This window comes from Gnatocerus cornutus, chromosome 8 (assembly GCF_029298725.1).
Source record: "Gnatocerus cornutus isolate USDA-ARS CGAHR chromosome 8, icGnaCorn1.1, whole genome shotgun sequence".
Lineage (NCBI taxonomy): Eukaryota > Metazoa > Arthropoda > Insecta > Coleoptera > Tenebrionidae > Gnatocerus > Gnatocerus cornutus.
The window spans coordinates 8,179,136-8,196,833 of NC_142240.1; the positions used below are offsets into that span (position 1 = coordinate 8,179,136).

At 35.9% G+C, this 17,698-nt stretch overlaps 2 protein-coding genes across 9 annotated transcripts; both read right to left on the bottom strand.

Annotated features, from left to right (window-relative positions):
* Positions 1 to 3,385: 3,385 nt before the first annotated feature.
* LOC148169436 (forkhead box protein N3-like) lies at positions 3,386 to 12,992 on the bottom strand. Of its 5 annotated transcripts, XM_088043445.1 has the most exons (6): positions 12,862 to 12,992; positions 11,952 to 12,110; positions 9,143 to 9,358; positions 8,665 to 9,095; positions 8,180 to 8,616; positions 3,386 to 5,039 (listed from the first exon to the last, which is right to left on the bottom strand). In XM_088043445.1, the coding sequence occupies exons 2-6, from the start codon at positions 11,965 to 11,967 to the stop codon at positions 4,712 to 4,714; spliced, it is 1,428 nt and encodes a 475-aa protein (XP_087899571.1). In that variant the 5' UTR covers positions 11,968 to 12,110; positions 12,862 to 12,992; the 3' UTR covers positions 3,386 to 4,711. The 5 variants fall into 5 exon arrangements, with proteins under 5 accessions (XP_087899571.1, XP_087899575.1, XP_087899573.1 ...); XM_088043449.1 differs by lacking the exon at positions 11,952 to 12,110 and having other exon boundaries at positions 9,143 to 9,355; XM_088043447.1 differs by lacking the exon at positions 11,952 to 12,110.
* Positions 12,993 to 13,418: 426 nt separating this feature from the next.
* Positions 13,419 to 16,954, bottom strand: LOC148169437 (zinc finger FYVE domain-containing protein 1-like). Of its 4 annotated transcripts, none has more exons than XM_088043659.1 (5): positions 16,753 to 16,954; positions 15,212 to 16,359; positions 14,948 to 15,163; positions 14,633 to 14,800; positions 13,419 to 14,502 (listed from the first exon to the last, which is right to left on the bottom strand). In XM_088043659.1, the coding sequence occupies exons 1-5, from the start codon at positions 16,754 to 16,756 to the stop codon at positions 14,008 to 14,010; spliced, it is 2,031 nt and encodes a 676-aa protein (XP_087899785.1). In that variant the 5' UTR covers positions 16,757 to 16,954; the 3' UTR covers positions 13,419 to 14,007. The 4 variants fall into 4 exon arrangements, with proteins under 4 accessions (XP_087899785.1, XP_087899784.1, XP_087899786.1 ...); XM_088043658.1 differs by having other exon boundaries at positions 14,633 to 14,818; XM_088043660.1 differs by having other exon boundaries at positions 14,633 to 14,818; positions 16,700 to 16,954.
* Between the last annotated feature and the right edge of the window lie 744 nt (positions 16,955 to 17,698).

Genomic DNA, 17,698 nt, shown 5'->3' on the forward strand with positions numbered 1-17,698 from the left:
ATCCTGAACTATTAGTTTCTTAAATGCAGCTTGAAATTGGTTAGGCGTTGGATTTATTGCATTTTCACCTTGGTTTCTAATCCATCCAAAACAATTTTCAAGTGCGTCTTGAGATAATCGTCTTTTGAGAAGATATTTAAACCCTAAGGGCTGTAATTTATTCCACAACACAAGAAGCCCGTTTACGGTTATTTTTAAACATTTAATGAATTTCATTCTTTGGGTAAATTACTTTTAGAGAATTCAAGAATTGTAAAGTTTCATTTAAGAACGTGATTTGATATTCCAAACCCTTGAAAGCTCTATTGAAACATTTGGCCATACTTGTTTTGGACGAATTTAAGATATCAAAAAGTTTATCAAATTTGTCGATAAATTCAACTGTGCCTGTTGCATCAGCTGGTAGCTGACCCAAAGCAATATATGTGGACATGCCAGATGAAACAGTTTTACTTAAAACCTGTGTTGCTAGATAACATGTATGATTTGGGAATACAAATAAAATATGTTGGAATTTTTTGTCACACCGTATGAAGGCAGCGAATAAAATTAGTAAAAATAAAAAGATTTGTCAACTATTAATTTGCATTTTTCTTTTTAATTATATTAAAACACCATAAATAATGAAATATCGGGGGTCAGTTAGCCCTCGGGATAGGTATGATTAAAATACTTATTAGGTAATATTAAATTTTTACTTCTTTACGCTTTTTGAACATTTTATTTTTCCGCAACCCAATATACACTAAGGTATTATTAATAACTTTAAGCATTGAGTATAAAAATAACAGAGAAACCACCCAATGCTAATTTTTGTAACCAAACGAACGACTTGAACACCAGTGGGCGCCACAAAAAAACGCTAGCGCCACCTATCGTTCAAGATGGTCGTCACACACCATCTAGTGGTCAAGATTTTATAATGAGAAGCTAATCTTATTTTGTGATGACGTGATTTCTTTGAAGGAGAATTGTTTATTATTTTATACTTTTTTCTGGTTGTGTTCTACCAAAACATAGGATTTAGCGTTATAACAGCAAAACAGATTTTAGGACACGGTTTTTAATTTTTTTAATTGTAATGGACGATTTTTTAAAAAATGATCTGAATTTATAATTTTATTTGGTACAGATTTTTTTAAAATGAGATAAGACGTTTTTATTAATCAGTCACTGAATTTAGGCCCCGCGTTTGCCGATTTGTTTGTCTCAAAATTACGTTTGTTAGTTATTAATGTTACCTTTTCTCTCAGTGTGAAGACATTGTAAAACTCGATTATTCTGAGAGACCACACATTGAATATTTGAAAAAGACTTTTATGTGCTATATGTTAACTAATAGCTAATAATATGTTTATTATTATATGTTATGTCTGTATAATATGTTTGAAAATAATGTATTGTTTTCTGAGACATTTTCACTTTTATGTCTTACCGTCTAATTATTGGCTCCTTATGGCTCGGATTGGCGGTACGTTGGAGGTACAGTTACGCCCTAGGGCATTAAGGTGTCATGCAACCTCACAACAAACAGCGACTGGCTACGAATCGACTTGTTTTAATTGCCCGCTATATTCAAATTGCATTTAAACTTAATTATCATCAAACAGTCAAATTCAAAAGGTACCTGAATAAATAAACTGGTTGTTATGTTTTTTTGTCCTTAATTCTCCGTTTTGAGGCTGTAACACATTCATGCTTTGCAGTTCGCTGCATTGCATAGCCATGCTCCACTGTGCGCGTGTTTTTTTGAGGTTATGTCAAATGGGTTGTCCACGTTGTGACTTTTTCGTAATCTTTATCGTATAAATCTTTAGATTTTGTTGACATAAACTTTCAGTGGCTTTTGCAGCGTTTTCAACAATTTTAGATGGAATTTTACCTACCATCTTGATACGCTTTCAATTGTTTTGTAAAGCGTTCTAAGATTAATTTCATTGACAGGACACTAGATTGTTTTAATAACAGTAATAAAAATAATGCTAATAATATAGTTCCGAGTAATTAACGAACTAACTAATGATTAATAAATTATAAATCAACTGCAATAGTATTTTGTGGTTTCAATTATCGCATATAAACAGTGTAGAAATCAGAAATTGTATATAAAGCCATTACTAATTAAAATGATTAAATCTTTAAACTAACACAAAACGACATGTAAAGTATTTTTTATAAAGTCTTTATGTAGATTCAAGAACAGAAATTGGTATTTGTGGAGAAATTATTTATTTTTGAAAAATCAAAATTTATTGGTAAGACATAAAACGTTGTATGTACCACGGGCATAACTGGATGTTTATGTATCTCGGGCAACTTACAAAGTCTCGGGCCGAAGACCCTCGACCTTGTAATCTAGTTGCCGTCGAACATAAACATCCACATTATGCCCTTAACACATAAATAACTATTATGGCAACTTCTCAATTGTCAATTTATTAATTAGGTAAATTATATTATGTCTGTTTAACGCAATTTGTAATTTCTTGTATTTCATATTTTGAAAAATAAAAACCTACATATTCCAAAATTGTTTTTACTTCTTGCGAATATTCGTTTGTTGAAACGATATGTTCTGCGAAATTCAATCCAAACTGTTTATCTGACCTGAACCTATCTCAACCCAACATGATATCATATTACCACTATCACCAACCTGTAAAGAAACTTCGTTCGTAGCAAGGAACTGTAATTTTGATGGTAGTGTGGAACTCTTAAAGAAAGGTGGCACCACTTCCTTACCACATACTGGCGGTTACAAAATTCCCATAAGCGTGGCTCCTCTGTTATTTTAATGTAACCATCTTATCTAAAAACGGCGGCATTGCGCCACGTTATCTCGCGGCGAGAAGCTGAAGGACCACCCATGCTACTCATGAAAACGGCTGCCGAATGTCGGTAAGCTTTCCCTACTGATTGTATTCCTATGCTGTGGTTCAACCGTTGAAAATTTTAAAAGTTCTGCAAATTCACAAGTTAAAGTGTGATGTCAGTCTATGTTTTCTTTATTTGAACTTTTTTGGTGCCAGTGACTACAAATTTCGTTGAATTAGTGTTGCTTAGTGCTTTAAAAGGTGTTTTATGGATATTTTTTCATTGAACATGTGTGAAGAGTAGTGTGATGTTACTGATAATTGTACAGATTTTATTATTTGCAGGATGTATCTTGTGCTAATACAATTCTAAATTGATATTGTATTTTATTTCAAAAAATTAACAAACCCCAAATAATAAATAAGTTACGACAACAACCTCATTGCATTAGTGGTTCGTGTCACTTAATGTCTACGTCAATCTCATAGATAGCGGTAAAAGTCATATGGTTACAATAAGTGTAAGAGAATGGTTTATCTATTTTGCTTCTTTATCTAAGAATAACAACACGTTGTAAAATCAGCCGTTTTATTTGTATAATAAACCAAAGGTACAAACAAATGGTCGTTCGTAACAATAACACAGTAAAATAACCGCTAAAATTTGTTATTGCCGACGAAAAAAACGCACACCGAAATAATTTGTTAATTTGACAAACACAAATCAAACGTATTTAAAAAATGTAACTCTGGAAGGGTAATAAGAAGACCTATTTTATAAAATTGGAAGACAGGCGCCAAAAAATATTGCCAGTAAAATTTACTGCAATAAAAGTACAAAATGATTTGGCACATAGAATCTTAAATATATATACATACCAAAGCCAAGAATATTGGCAAAGCATAGAGTATTGTTTACTAGATCAGGCAAAACTGGTATTGCTATAAGATGTAAGATTTTAGAATTCTCACATTCTAAACTAACGAAACAAATATCGCACTTTTCATTCAATTTCACGATAAATCGGAAGACCAAAAATACTCATTGAAGGAAATTGAACGATAAGATTAATAGGAAAATAGCTTTAAACGCACACACATTCTTTAAAACACTTAATGATTGTTTCGAATTTTATGTACAATAGGAAGAGCATGTATCACGGGAAATAGAAAAAATATATTTATGCTAGTCTACTTTCAGTGACCTTAAAATCAACCGTAGCAATAGGAGAATTTTAAAGTACGCATTTTTTCTTATTCCCTATCACTGATACACTCAGATTTATTGCTTAACTTCAGTAACGTTGTGATGACCGAATTAACACACAGCGATTTTAACCACATTCTGTACATCACGGCGCTAACACAAAATAACAAGATCCTTAAATCATCTACATACAAATAAATAAAAACAACGCAATTAAATATAAATTACTTCCCCACTTAATTAATTACATGTTATTCCTACTTTTGGTAACAATAAAGTAATAATTTATTTTGATAAAATCCTCTTAGAATAAATACATTGATAAAAACTCTTGCACTTTTCGACTTCAAAACACTTACATAAATAATATTTGGTGATGAACCTGACACTGCACAAAAATTACTAAGTTACGACAGTTCCAAAACGTTCCAAGCACCAAACGAGTCAAAAAAAATCATTGGAATTGGTCCTGCCGTTCTTCAAAGTAAAAAAATTCTTCTAAAGTGCGAAAAGAACTATTTCTTGGAACTGTCATAATCGTGGAGGGTTTAAACTCATTTCTCAGTCAATATAACACTTCTAGAAACAATCCTAACTTTATATAAATGTAAACAAAAACATAAAATATATTGAAATTACTATAACATTATTAGAACTTACATTTCCTAAATTTAGCCGGCGCGGCGTTTGATTACCTATGTTGGTTGATCTCCAATTCGCGCCGGTGCTTCACCCACTCATTGTTATTGTTGCATAAAATTTTTGATTTCCCTTCTTTCTTCTTCGTGCGCAATAATCGCGGCTTGAAAGGAGTCGGTCTTTCTTCCGCTTCGTTATCGTTGATGTCGTACTGAGGCGACAGTTTTATCCTTTTGTACGGATCGTACTCGCCTCCGGAGTTGAATCTCTTCCTTGTCGTTATTCCTGCCAAGTTGAGAAGAGTCTCGGCTCCTTCTTTTATTTTGCGCTCTTCTTCGTCCTCGAAGTCGATTTTGCGGCACGTGCGGCTCTTCACAACTCTAAAACACGCGAGATTAAAATTTCGCGATTGGGAAATAGTATATTAAAGAACGTGTTTTATAATGGCCAATTTGGTGCACGAGGTCCCTTTATACTATATGAAAATATTCAAATTTTCCAATTCTTAGAGTTTTCGTGTTGCACAATTGGTAATGGTTTTGTAACCATGAATGACTTGTCACTTGATTTTCAATTCAATTTAAAATTTGACATGAAGTGCGGGCACTACCGCCTGTAAAGTATGCAACCTCCCACTCTGGAGGATCAACAAACCGTGTCGGTCCATTTAAATACCATTGAAAGCGTTGTTTAGGTGCAGTATTTAATTATTTTTTACTATGGTGGGGTTGAAATCTATTAATATGTATTATCTATACTGCAATTGAGTAGTAATTCTTTATTTTAGGGTACTTTTTGCGGAATGGCGGGTCGATTTCAAGTCACTGCGTTAACGCAAATTTGCAACCGTTGCCAAGGTATGAGCAATGTGATTGGCGTTGCTATGTTGCAAATGGGATTTGCAGTAACGGAAGTCACACTTGAAATCGACCTCTTAGTGGTCCAAAAACGGCAACGAATGACGACTTTCAAAATTTGATATTTTAAAAATCGCAAGAAAAAGTTACAGGCGTTTGCCGCTTGACGATGAAAATTAAAATAAATTTGAAATATCTGCAGATTAGAGGAAAAACTAATGCAGTGCTTTGTACTTGAATAAGCTTTTATCTTTCTTAATTTATCTAAATGATAGATTGTCCACGAGTTTTTGAACAAAGTGAATTTTTTCTTGGTGTTGGACATCTTCGATTTTTAAGAAAAGTTGCTCAGAAGTCATTCCTTACATAATTTCACCTTAAAATTCTTATTTCGTTTTTTCTTTTAAACATTAAAATCTTGAAATTCGATCGTTAATTATTGATAATGAAATATTAATATTCTGTTCATTTCTGCTAAATAAATAATTTTGTTTATTTTTTAGTTCGCATATAATTATACTCAATGGGAACTCAAAATTTAATGTTAAAAATGGTTCAAAATTGTGTAAGAGAGCATGGAGAACATTGTTCATATGTACCAAAAAATTCATGGCTCATTTTGGTTTACCAATTCTTATTATATAATGTAATACTGCTTAAAACTGTATGTAAAAATAAAAACTATATTATTTTTTTGTTTAAAAACTCCTCTTTTTGTACAAATGAATTTAAAATTCGATTCTAAGCAACTTCTCTTAGAATACCTAACTTTTAGAAATATTCCTAAAGCGAAGTAAATTAGAAAATAATAGCTTTATTAAAAAAATCCTAATAGATTGACTTTGCCATATCTGCTGTATTCAGTCTCGTCATGGATTTTGCAAAGTTGCATATAAATATCCCTATAAAAGAACTTTACGATTTTATCAAAATTCAACTTAATATGTCAAAAATTAATAGAGATACCAGCTTGTATTCTGGCTGAAATTAAACATTTACCATTCACTGATCAAAATTATCATTAAGGCATTACATTTTAAGAAGTTGCAACCCAACTACAATACAAAAAATAATTAAATACTGCATCTAAACAACACTTTCAATAGTATTTAAATGTCCTCCAGAGTGGGGGGTTGCATCCTTTACAGGCTGTAGCGCCCGCACGCCACTCACATCTATTATACAAGGTGTTTATAAATGTTTCTAGCATCAAGAGCGGCTTTGGAATTCCTGTCGTACACTATTTTGCCGCTTTGTTTTCATAGTGAATATAACTATCTTGAAAATTATTCATAATGTTACTTCAATGACGTTTTAGTTACGGTTTTCTGTCCAAGTTTTCGAATTTCAGGTTTTAAACCACAACTGGAACAGTTTATTTCTCAAAATATACTTTGCTTCATGTTTGAGGTTAACTGCAAATGTATTTGAAAAATCGAAACCCGCATTTGTAATAAGCGGCAAATTTCTTTGACATTTCATAGCCACCCTTGATGCTGGAAGCACAGTGACATATAATATACCTAGACGGTGAAAAGCCGGTGGTGGGGGTAGAAATCCGTGTTCCTAGCATGGGCCATCTTGGAAATAGCATTTGTGAATGCAATGATATAAATCTGGTACACCGGCGTATCAAATGTTGTCTATATTGCAAGATCCGTTTTACATTTTGAAAAGCAAAAAATATGTAATTTTAATTTATCTAAGGTGTTTTTTCAACGATGTCATTAACACAAGTTAACAAGCATCGTTATTTATTAAAATAATGAGTTTTACAATAAAAATTTATTTGTAAGAAGTCAATAGTAGTCTGTTTTCTTTTCTTTGCTGCCGTAGAATTTTCAGTGATTTTTGATAAACTAGTTTCTAATTTATCGTAATCCAATAATAATGAGTGTAAATACTAAATGGTCTGTAGTTTTTATAATGTATAAAAATAATTAAAAATGTAGGAGTGATAAATTTTGAAAACCTAACATTTTCTAATTAAAGCTCTTGTTTATTATTTTGGTTGTTTGGTATACAACTTTAGTCATAATTTATTAAATTTTGCATGTTTCTTCTAACTATTTTCGGTGGTTTATTTCAACTTGCGAGTAAAACATTACACTTGAGAATTGCGAATTGCCTAAAAATTTAAATCCACTATTTCCAATATGGCTGGTGAGTAGGAACATCATGGCGGGTACTTTGCACCATCTAGGTTATTTAGTTAAAGTCAATGTAGAAGGATTTATAAACAGCTTGTACTAGAGCTCATTACTATCGGTCCACTAATTAAAAAGTAAAGTTGGCAGTAGTCCCTAGAAATTTTTATCGAAAACAGTTGACAGAAAAAGCGTTTGACCTTGGAGCAATTGTCACATGCGTAGAAGCTAATCGTCCTGCGCAAGTTTGTCAAAACTTGTTTAATCCTTATTTAAATCTCTCTTTTGGAACTTATCTTTGATTAATTCTTAATTAATGTGTTAACCTCAAAAATCGTTATTCAATTTTCCCCTAAAGAATTGAAAGCCGGATTTACACCCAAGAATTTTAAAAAATTTACACAGGAGAGTGGACTGATAGCAATGAGCTGGACTTTAGATACCTATAAACGACTCCAAATGGAGTACTCTAATGGACGTGTATTAAAGCGGCAAATTCGAAAAAGCTAGTTTTACCTTTCTTCGTCGCTCTCGAAGGCCTCGTCGTTGCCGAGCGGGTCCACCGAGTCCGCGGCGCTGTAAGTGTGGTCTTGGCTAGGCGAAGTCGTGATCACCTGGCAATAGAGCACCTTTTCCTTCTTCTGTCGGTACCTGGGCCCGTTTTTTAGGCTGAGCATGACCGCGGCGGCGTCAACGGCATCGAGAGACTCGTCCGAAGTCTCCGCTTTGACTCTGCTGCTCATCTCGGCGGAAGCAAGTTTTTTCGAAAGGTACGGGTATAATTCGGGGTTAGGCAAGCGCGAAATTGAGCTTTTTTCAGGAGTTGAATGCTTGTTGAAGTACGTGGAAGGGTCAAGAGTGGAACACGGATGAAACGGGGAGCGGGTTAAAGCCTGGATTAGATTGGGTTTGTATTGTTGATCCACTGTCCACAAAGAGCCTTTTCCCAAGTTCTGGAAGAAGAGCGTCAGATACAAAGAGTGAGGAGGTTGTGATCGTACCGGGGCTTTTTCCACTTTCTGGAAGCACTTGTTGAGGGAGAGGTTGTGCCGAACGCTGTTTTTCCAGCCAGTGGGGGCGTTCTTAAAGTACGGGAAGTGTTCGAGGATCCACGCGTAGATTTCCTTCACTGGGAGAGCTTTCTGGGTGGAGTCTTCGATGGCCATAAAAATGAGACAGGAGAAGGAGTACGGCGGTTTGTTATTTGTGTGGATTAAAGGATCGTATGGTACGTTATGCGGGTGTTTGTTCCTTGTCCCGTTGCTCTGATATGGGACAGGGGAATTCAAGGAACTACTCGACGAATCCGCTGCTGATATGGAAGAATCATCGACATAATCGCTCGTTGGAAACTGATCCAATAAGAGACTATTGCTACATTTCACTGGAGTAGAATTGACGCTGTTTGATGGTGATGGGTTGATATTCATTCCTACGAGAAGAAAAACAGTTGTGGCGGTACTTCCAATGGGTGGTTACCTTTTAAAAGGTCTCTTTCGTGCAGCCACGATAAACTCGTGAGATCGTCATCACCATTTCTGCTTTGACTCTGCGCTACTGCTAGGAGGAGTGATATGGGCGACTGGGCTTCTCGCATGGGAGTCCCAGCCACGGGGCTCGCTGGTACTGACATTTTTGGTGTCATTACTACTTCATCTGGTGGGGAATTTGATCTTTCTGGAGACATTGCCTCTACTGAAAAAAAAATCGCATAAATTCCCGCGAATTAATGACAATGCAATTTTAATTCGTACGCAAGCGGAAGTTGGAAATTCGTAACGGTTTGATATATTCACGATTGTTATTGCTTACATTCTAATCAATTACACAATTCGTTTACACTCCACGTCTTCAAATCCGCTGATCTCATGATCCGAAGAATGTAAAAGTCTACCTGTGGCGTTGGAATTCCCCACTTTCTTTTTTCAGCATTCTGATCCGTTTATTGATCGAAAGAAAGGAGTACAATTCGTACACAGTAGAAAATATGTAGGTGACAATGTATTTATTCAGCAAATTGTAAAAATCTCCGGATTTTACCGATGATAAAGAAATAAATAAGAGGCTGCAAATAGAACCGATTTTATTTTCAACAGATGTAACGGTTTCGTATTAAATCAGATCACGAAACCAATTTTCCTGCGGATCGAACCAATAAGTTGTTTACCGGGAAAAATATACTTAATTTAATTACGCCTCTGGCAAGTAAGCAATCCGACTTAAGCAACGAACGCCTGGATGGAGATAACACAGAGAAGTGCAGAATCGCAATTTCTCACAATTTGTAATCTTGTAGTGATATAAAACTCGGTGCTATCAGATAAAACAAATTAATCTCGGTTAAACAAAATAAATGAAAGAGTTTTCCAGTTTTTGTACAATATTTCGAACAATAAGTAAAAAATGAGTGGAATGTTATGTTATCGAGATAACGAGGAGATTAGCTGCTTTATTTATCTTTCTCAGTTGAATTCAAGCGCAATTGGTCCAAATCAATAAAATTTAACGGCGAAAAACACCCCGGAAAAAATAACGTGTGTTTGAGATAATTCAATAAAAGTACCGCAAAAAATTCAGTTCATTTTCCCGATCAATGAGTTATTGTTTCAATTATTATAAAAAGTGAATGGGATTGGGTAAGAAAATATTTCCCGGGATTCTAACTACAAAGCAAACACGTGACATCACAAAAACTTGTATATCTCGTTGACGTTTATTGACCACAATGTAAAGATAAACGAATTTACAATGTCAAAATAACAACAAGGTTGGTTTTGTGGTCACCGACACTATTTTTGCATTTCTCTGGCCAGTTCAGTCACAAATTTTCGTAGTCAAAACGAAATGAAATTCTGATTTGGCATTTGGTACCTCTGCATGTTTGACAGGTACCGACATTTATAGAGTCACCAACGTTTAAGAAATGCAATGGGTGACTTAGATCGCTCGCACTTCCTTTAAATGGGAAATTCTGCACCAAATCTGAGATGATTTTTGTATCGCACGATCTCCAGGAATTTATAGTATTCAAGTCACGAGCATTTTAAGTGGACCAATCACAGCGCATCGGCGTATAGTAGAAGGAAAATTTTTTGTTGGTAACATAGCAACGAAACACAAACTAGCGATTTATGCACTGTGATTGGCCAATTTAAAGTGCTTCTAACTCAAAAACTAAAAGTCCCTAAATATAGTACGATATGAAAATCATCTCAGATTTGGATGTAGAATTTACCATTAATGCGAGCGTTTTGAGACACCTATATATCCGACATAAAAATGGCTATTTACATTTTTTGATACCACGATTCTATCAAAGATGTTCGCTTTTGTGTCAAACACGATTTTAAAAATATTTTTAAAATGACAGTAACTAAAAGCAAACTAAGCGAAATATACAACAAAAACGATTGGATACAAGAAAGAACATCAAGGAAGATCGTAAACAAGCGAATGAGAAGAAAAACGATCACTGTACATTTAAGGTGGATTAGAAAAACGTCAGGAGCTGGAAGAGGAAGCATAAAATATTAGAGAATATAAGAAAAGTAAACAAAATTACTTAAGAATCCAAACAACATGAGAGGGAAGAGAGGGGAATATGAATAAAAAAAAATACTGAAATGAAAGAAAATGTTTATGAAAAATTGAAAAAATATTAAGAAACGAGAATGAAAAGAAGATAGAGTGGACGAAGTTCGAATCGCAACAAAGAGGAAAAGAAAAAAAAAAGAAAATTATAATTTCAAAAATGAACTTCATTATGGTGTTGCTGGTACTATTGAAATACGAATAATTGGATTATTATGAGTACTAATAATTCACAAACTGTGTTATTTACGAAAAACATTAACATAATATTCGCGTTAGATAATGTGGTTCAACCTTGAATAAAGTCTAAATTGATCGAGTATTCCTGATTTGTGAACCCTCAGAAAACCCTCGAAAGTCTGTCATGTCCTGAATGCAGATGCACAAACTCCCTCAACAATTTACATTCCATCTCAACCCAGGAAAATAAAAGCTATCGATCCAAATTTACACATTCGCCACACTTACGCAAAAAAGATAAAATAACATCAGTGATAAGGAAAAATTGAGTTATCACATCAAAACCACGACAACACTTGTCCATCAAACATCACCAAGAACTGTAACAAAGCTCACATTTTCCACATGTCTTAACATTGCTGAAATTACCACAGAAGATGTCTTGGATTTACTCGAATAGACATCACATGCACATCTCTTTACAGTTTAGCTACGAAACCAAGGTTGTCATAGTTACCCCGTTCCAAATGCATCCCAGACCTACGCAACGATTTCCATAGTCACATATCACGCGACCACGGAACCAACCAAGGACGTAAGTCGGAGATCGACCCGGCGACCCACAGCGTCACCGTTGCCATGGCAACCCATGAGAAGCTGACGTAATGAAGTACACCTTTGAAAATATAACTAAGCATGCATATAATTCGTTACGTAAAGGTTAATTAGGCTGAAAATCGATCGAATGCTTGATGAAAAACCATTGAAAGATGTACTGAAAAATACGACTTTGCGTAAATAACAAGGTTGCCAACTTAACTCGGACGCTACAGATAAACATGTTATGAAATCAAAATTAGCAGTTTTATCGGCGAAAATGAGAAGACCACGCCGTGGGGAAGAATTATAGGCTACAATTTAAGATGGACGGGCCATGATCGTAATTACCGAGATAAGAATGACGGGCTTAATTACAAGGTTTCGAGACTCATTTGAATTTGTGTTAAGCTTTAAACGATTGAGCTTTTCACGTGTATTTCCGTCGATCGGGTCTTTATCCTCTCGTACATTGTCACGTTGTCCAAATTTAGAAGTAAAAAAGTGCAATACGTGGACACGGAATTTCCTAACCCAATTTATGCCACAAGTCCATGTCCCCAACTTGACTAATTTAACTAACCCCGCTGTTAACCAACAGTTTAACTAAACACTCCACGAAAAGGAGCACATAGGGTGCTAGCAACAGATTAATTTAAATAATATAGGTCAAATTTCGGCCATTACAAATATACAACAACGTGAATGTGAGAAAGCATTTTCTTTTATTCTCCTTCCATTTTAACTAACAGAAGCCAAAAAACACACCAAGCGACAAAACAAAGTCTCCATGAAATAAATACCTACTCTAAACAAAATTAAGGATTTACCTTATCACTAAAAATCGTAAAAAACTATGCCACTTTTCAGAAACGTTTCAAGAGCACACCATTTTATGCCACCCAAACATATGATCTCACTGATTTGTTTGAAGCCATGATTCTTCGCAATCTTTCAAATTCAATTTTTTCCCGCCATGGAAAGTTTTGCCGGGATTTTCGCCCAAATTTGACTGAATTTTCAACCAATTTTCGAGTCCGTCACTTAATGACACTTTATAAACAATTGAAGGTGCGGAAAAACTGCCTAAATGTGACAATTACAAAATTACTAAAAATTGTTAGTGACATTTTCAAACAAGGAATGTGGAAGAAAAACAAGATTTGAGCAAAGGGAAGGTGTCTCAGTGGGCTGGAAACATTTCCGTGGGTTTTTGTAACATGATACGGCGTGAAGTTGATGAATTTTCTATTTTCAGGGCACGTGTTGTCACTAGATTAATGAAGGTTGGTAGCACGTGTGAGCGGTAAATTTAAATGAAAAGAGTCAGACTTCACGCATGTTATTTTCAGTGTTAGAAAAGTGAAAACAAAATGAAACGGCAATAAATGTAGAACAGCTTTATTATGTACATACAACCAAATCGTATTTACACTATCACAATATGATAATTAAATTATCACTAAAATTGATTTAAACCGAAATTGATTACAAAATTAAAATTGATGTAAATTTGTAAATGCACCGCTAAGCCTCAAATTTGTAAATTTGGAATGTTGTCCGCAAACTTAATATAATTACAAAACAATCTAAAAAATACTTGAGTAGAATAGAAAGGACTATTTAAAAATGTGTATGTACATTTTGATACAGACTCAAAACTGTACAGTGAAAAATCTCGAAAACAGTCTAAAGCTAGAAGAAAAATGATTAAAAGCACACGATTAGTCTATAGAATACCCCGACAATAGAAAGCGCCGTGAGCGTCTTTCTGTTGCCTATTGCACAATACAACTAAAGAAAAACTAACAAAAATAGAACCATTTCTAAGAGTATATAATTTCCTATAAAATAAAAATGACCACACAAAACGTCCACATGATTTATTAAAAGTACAAACCTATAATAAATGCTTTATTGAAAGCTACTGAATGTGTCTCTTGACTCAGACTTGTAACAAACGATCTTTGAGCAAACTAAGTCAAACAATCATCACAAACTCTTACAGGTGTATCCCACCCCTTCAGTGGCACTGGTTTTCGCCTAACAGAACATTTGTCACACACCCCTTTCCCACAATCTCTACAATGGTGCAGTTTCAACAACGGTCCAAAAGGCTTCTCGCAAACGGCACAGTCCTTACATTCTGCATCGGGAGTCCAATATGTCGGTCTCGCTGTATCTTTTATTAATTCTTTAGGTTTATCGAAAATCGATTTTACAACTGATATTGAATTAATGACGCTTTCACCTATTCTTCGACTTCTTAGTTCGGTACTGTCACCTACGTCGTTGTGAGTTGGCGGGTCCTCTTCGTAGCACTTATCACAGACTCTGACTTCTTCGATCCAACCGCGATGAGGCACCCGCTTGGTTTTGGACGAACATGCTTCGCAGAAACCTTCACCACAGGCACGACAGTGGTGCTTCGACGCGTTGGACTCGAAGGGACAATGACACTTGAAGCATTCCTAGGAGAAAGAATGAGAAGAACGTTAAAGGAAAGCCAGAAAAAAATTTTATCGCTCGAAACTAAAATGGCGTCAAAGCTATCAACTTAAGACAGTTTGAGGTGTTAAAATAGCCGCAAAAATGAATTACCGATATTTCGTTGTTGGGCCTCCAATAGCTGGGTGCAATCTGGTCCGTCACCCAATCGCTGATCATCTTCGTGGGTTGCGAGCCGACGCTAGCCACTACATTGCTGATGCTAGTCACCCCATCTAAAACCTTCTGGGCCGAATTCTGGGAGCCAAACAGGGACTTGTGCTGGAAAGATTGTACATCCTTTTTCAACGTTAATAATTGTGCTTCATTTCTTTTGCATCAAAGGCTCAAAAGAACACTAATTTAAAAAAACAACGACAAACAAGAAAATTGTGTTCTTATAAGCCCTTAGTATTGCAAGTAACTTACTCCAGGCCAAACGTGGACAATGGCGAGTTCGACTGCTTCGTCTTTTGGGTCTTTGTTGCCATACCAATACTCGCGACTTTGATAGATTCTGCCGCAACGTGGACACTCTATGACATAGCCGGACCAAACGGAGGAGATTATACTGCTCCAGAATTGCTCGTTTTTCGCTTGGTAGCTCGGCTCCACGATTTGCTCTCGCCCGTTCTCTTTGCATTTCTAAAAAAACGAGAAATTAGTAAAACCCCTCTAATTCAAAACAAGTACCTTGCAATGATAGACGAAATTCTGGTACTGATGCTGAAGTAAGCACGGATTGGTATTAGAATGAGGCTCGTCTTCATCCTTGTGGCCCATCGACAAGTTACACCGAACCCCACACGACATACATTTGTCTTGGCACGTAAAGAAAGCGGAAAGGTAGAGTTGGGGCGCGGCGTCGCTTATTTGTCGCTGGAACTTCTCATTCAAAGCCTTGAGAATTTGATAAACGTATTTAGGGTTTCTCGATGATCTCACGTGGTTGGACTCAAGGTCCTGTTCTACTGCAAGTCTCAACTTCTTGAAAGGATCAGAACCGCTCCGATCCGACTCTCCGATGCCGATGTACTTCAGAGAGCTAAAGGTGTCAAAGTTTTCCCCAAGTTGAGTAAAGCTCTTTCTTAGAATATCTTCAGGGGATTCTTGAATCCCTGATATCATATTGAGGGTGTTTGTGTGGCGTGTCTCGTGGAAAACTATGACGCTGGGGCCTAAAGAGACAGCGGTGGAATTCTCTACTTCGTATTTGTCCATGACGGATTTCAAAGCGGGGCTGAAGTAGTCTTTGTACGCTTTGGAGGCGCCCCCTAGAAACGTGTACATGTCTCTAGGTAGTCGCTCTGCGTTGGTTCTATAAATAATAATATCAGATATTGCGAGGACTTTGAGTAGGAGGCGCGTCCTCTGGTTTTCTTTCTTGGTGATCCCCAAGAAGCCTTCAGTATCCACACAGATCATCTTGAGCTGTTTATGGTATTTCGCCCAGACGCCAATAGTACAAGAATACTGCGACGGAGACGTCTTAAAAATCTCTTTTCCTTCAAAGAATGTGTGATTCAACGTAAAGGACTTCCCCTCGCCGGTGTTACCAAATATAGAAACGACTTTAATCTTGTCCCCAGCGTCTATTTTTAACAGTTGAGTGAACTCTTCTTCAGACTTGATGAGGAGGCGTTCTTCGTCATCAAGAATGTGGACACTCTCCACCTTGGGGTCCGTATTAGTGTAACTTGTGAGATTCAAACTCTCTAATCTGTCTGAGTACGGCCCCATGGAGTTGAGGATCATACCGGAAGACATGGTTTTGTCTACCTGATTAGGAAACATTGTTCTTGCTCTGTTATGTCCGAACAGCGTTGTATTTACGTGCGTCACTGAAATTTCACATAGTTTGAGGTTAGGCGCGACCATGGAAAAATAACAAAGTGGGCTGGAAAAATGTCAGATTGACACTACCAACCCGGGCGAACTAACCTAATCACTGATAAAAAATGAGCTGAATATGCATCACAGGCGGTGAAACCGTGTTTTTCGCACCGAATGGGGCCGTACGCCCGAGAGGGCATACCAAAATAAATCTGACTGTGTTTACATGGATGAAAATATGTTGACGTGTTGATGCAGAAAATTAGTCGCATTTTATTGTCACTGAGACAATAACAACACACAATGGTATTAACACTAAATTTATGCAGGAAAAACGGAAAATCTTACCAAATTGGCGTGGTTCTACACATGCTACACATTTTTTTTGTCCAACTACTTACACATGACTTGACACTGACGTTTTTGACAGCTGATTAATTCAGGGAAAGTGCACCAATCGGAATGGGACACTCAAGGTCACTTCTTTGTGGTAAATGCGGTGGGTTTTGAAAAATTTGTTGTTATATTGGTTTCTATTTTTGGGTCTTCTGTGTGATGAGAGAGGATCGAGCCTGCGACTGAAAGAGGAATCGACGCTTCTGACCCCAACGGCAGTTCTTTATCTTATTTTTTTTGTTAAAAAGGAAATTTTATGGCAATTCCGATTTTGATTCTGAGTAATTAATTGTGACGAAGAGTGATAAGAGTGGAAGAATTGTCAATTAGTGATAAGAAGGTGATAGCGTGTCCTTCAACTGGACCTTTATGAAAAAAAGTCATGAAAGAGATATTTTATGTAAAGCGTGGACTTGAAGAAGAGCGCAGTTTGCTCAAATAAGGCAATCTTGAGTAAATATGAGGTATCAATTATTGCCCTCCAAAACTCTTGGTTTGTTGCTTTCAAGCAGATTTATCGCTGTTAACTTTACAATTATCAAGAATAAATATTTTCTTTCATATTTCATTTCCAAAATTAACATTTTTACTCATTCTTTTTTCATTTTCCTGTTTCCTCTCCTTTATTACGTTAAGCTATAGTGCTTGTATACTATTCCAAATCTTCTAACGTTTTTATGGCAGTACCACCCTTAAAAAATTGCGTCGACAAATTCGGTTCAATTCTGTTGCAGCCCACCGCAGTAATAATATGCAACAAACTTATTTTTGATTTCCCGATTAATTTTTTTCATTTTACGGGCGATATGATAATTTAATACGTATCTAATTGTTTGATTTATACCTACATTTACACTTTTGATTCTTACTGAGTAGTAAATTAAAAAAAACTTTTATTTAACTGTAAGAATTAGCTTTTACGAAAATGTAAAGAGGAATACTTAAGAAGGA

What these genes read in the sequence shown, in the direction of transcription:
- LOC148169436 (XM_088043444.1), bottom strand. Translation starts at nt 11,798, where the DNA reads ATGGACAAGTGTTGTCGTGGTTTTGATGTGATAACTCAATTTTTCCTT. An exon ending in AGAAAGTGGAAAAAGCCCCG is followed by an intron (nt 8,617 to 8,664) that starts GTACGATCACAA and finishes CTCTTCTTCCAG; the next exon opens with AACTTGGGAAAAGGCTCTTT. An exon ending in TTCGAGAGCGACGAAGAAAG is followed by an intron (nt 5,040 to 8,179) that starts GTAAAACTAGCT and finishes CGCGTGTTTTAG; the next exon opens with AGTTGTGAAGAGCCGCACGT.
- LOC148169437 (XM_088043658.1), bottom strand. An exon ending in TTGTCCACGTTTGGCCTGGA is followed by an intron (nt 14,819 to 14,947) that starts GTAAGTTACTTG and finishes ACGTTGAAAAAG; the next exon opens with GATGTACAATCTTTCCAGCA. An exon ending in GGCCCAACAACGAAATATCG is followed by an intron (nt 14,503 to 14,632) that starts GTAATTCATTTT and finishes TCTTTCTCCTAG; the next exon opens with GAATGCTTCAAGTGTCATTG.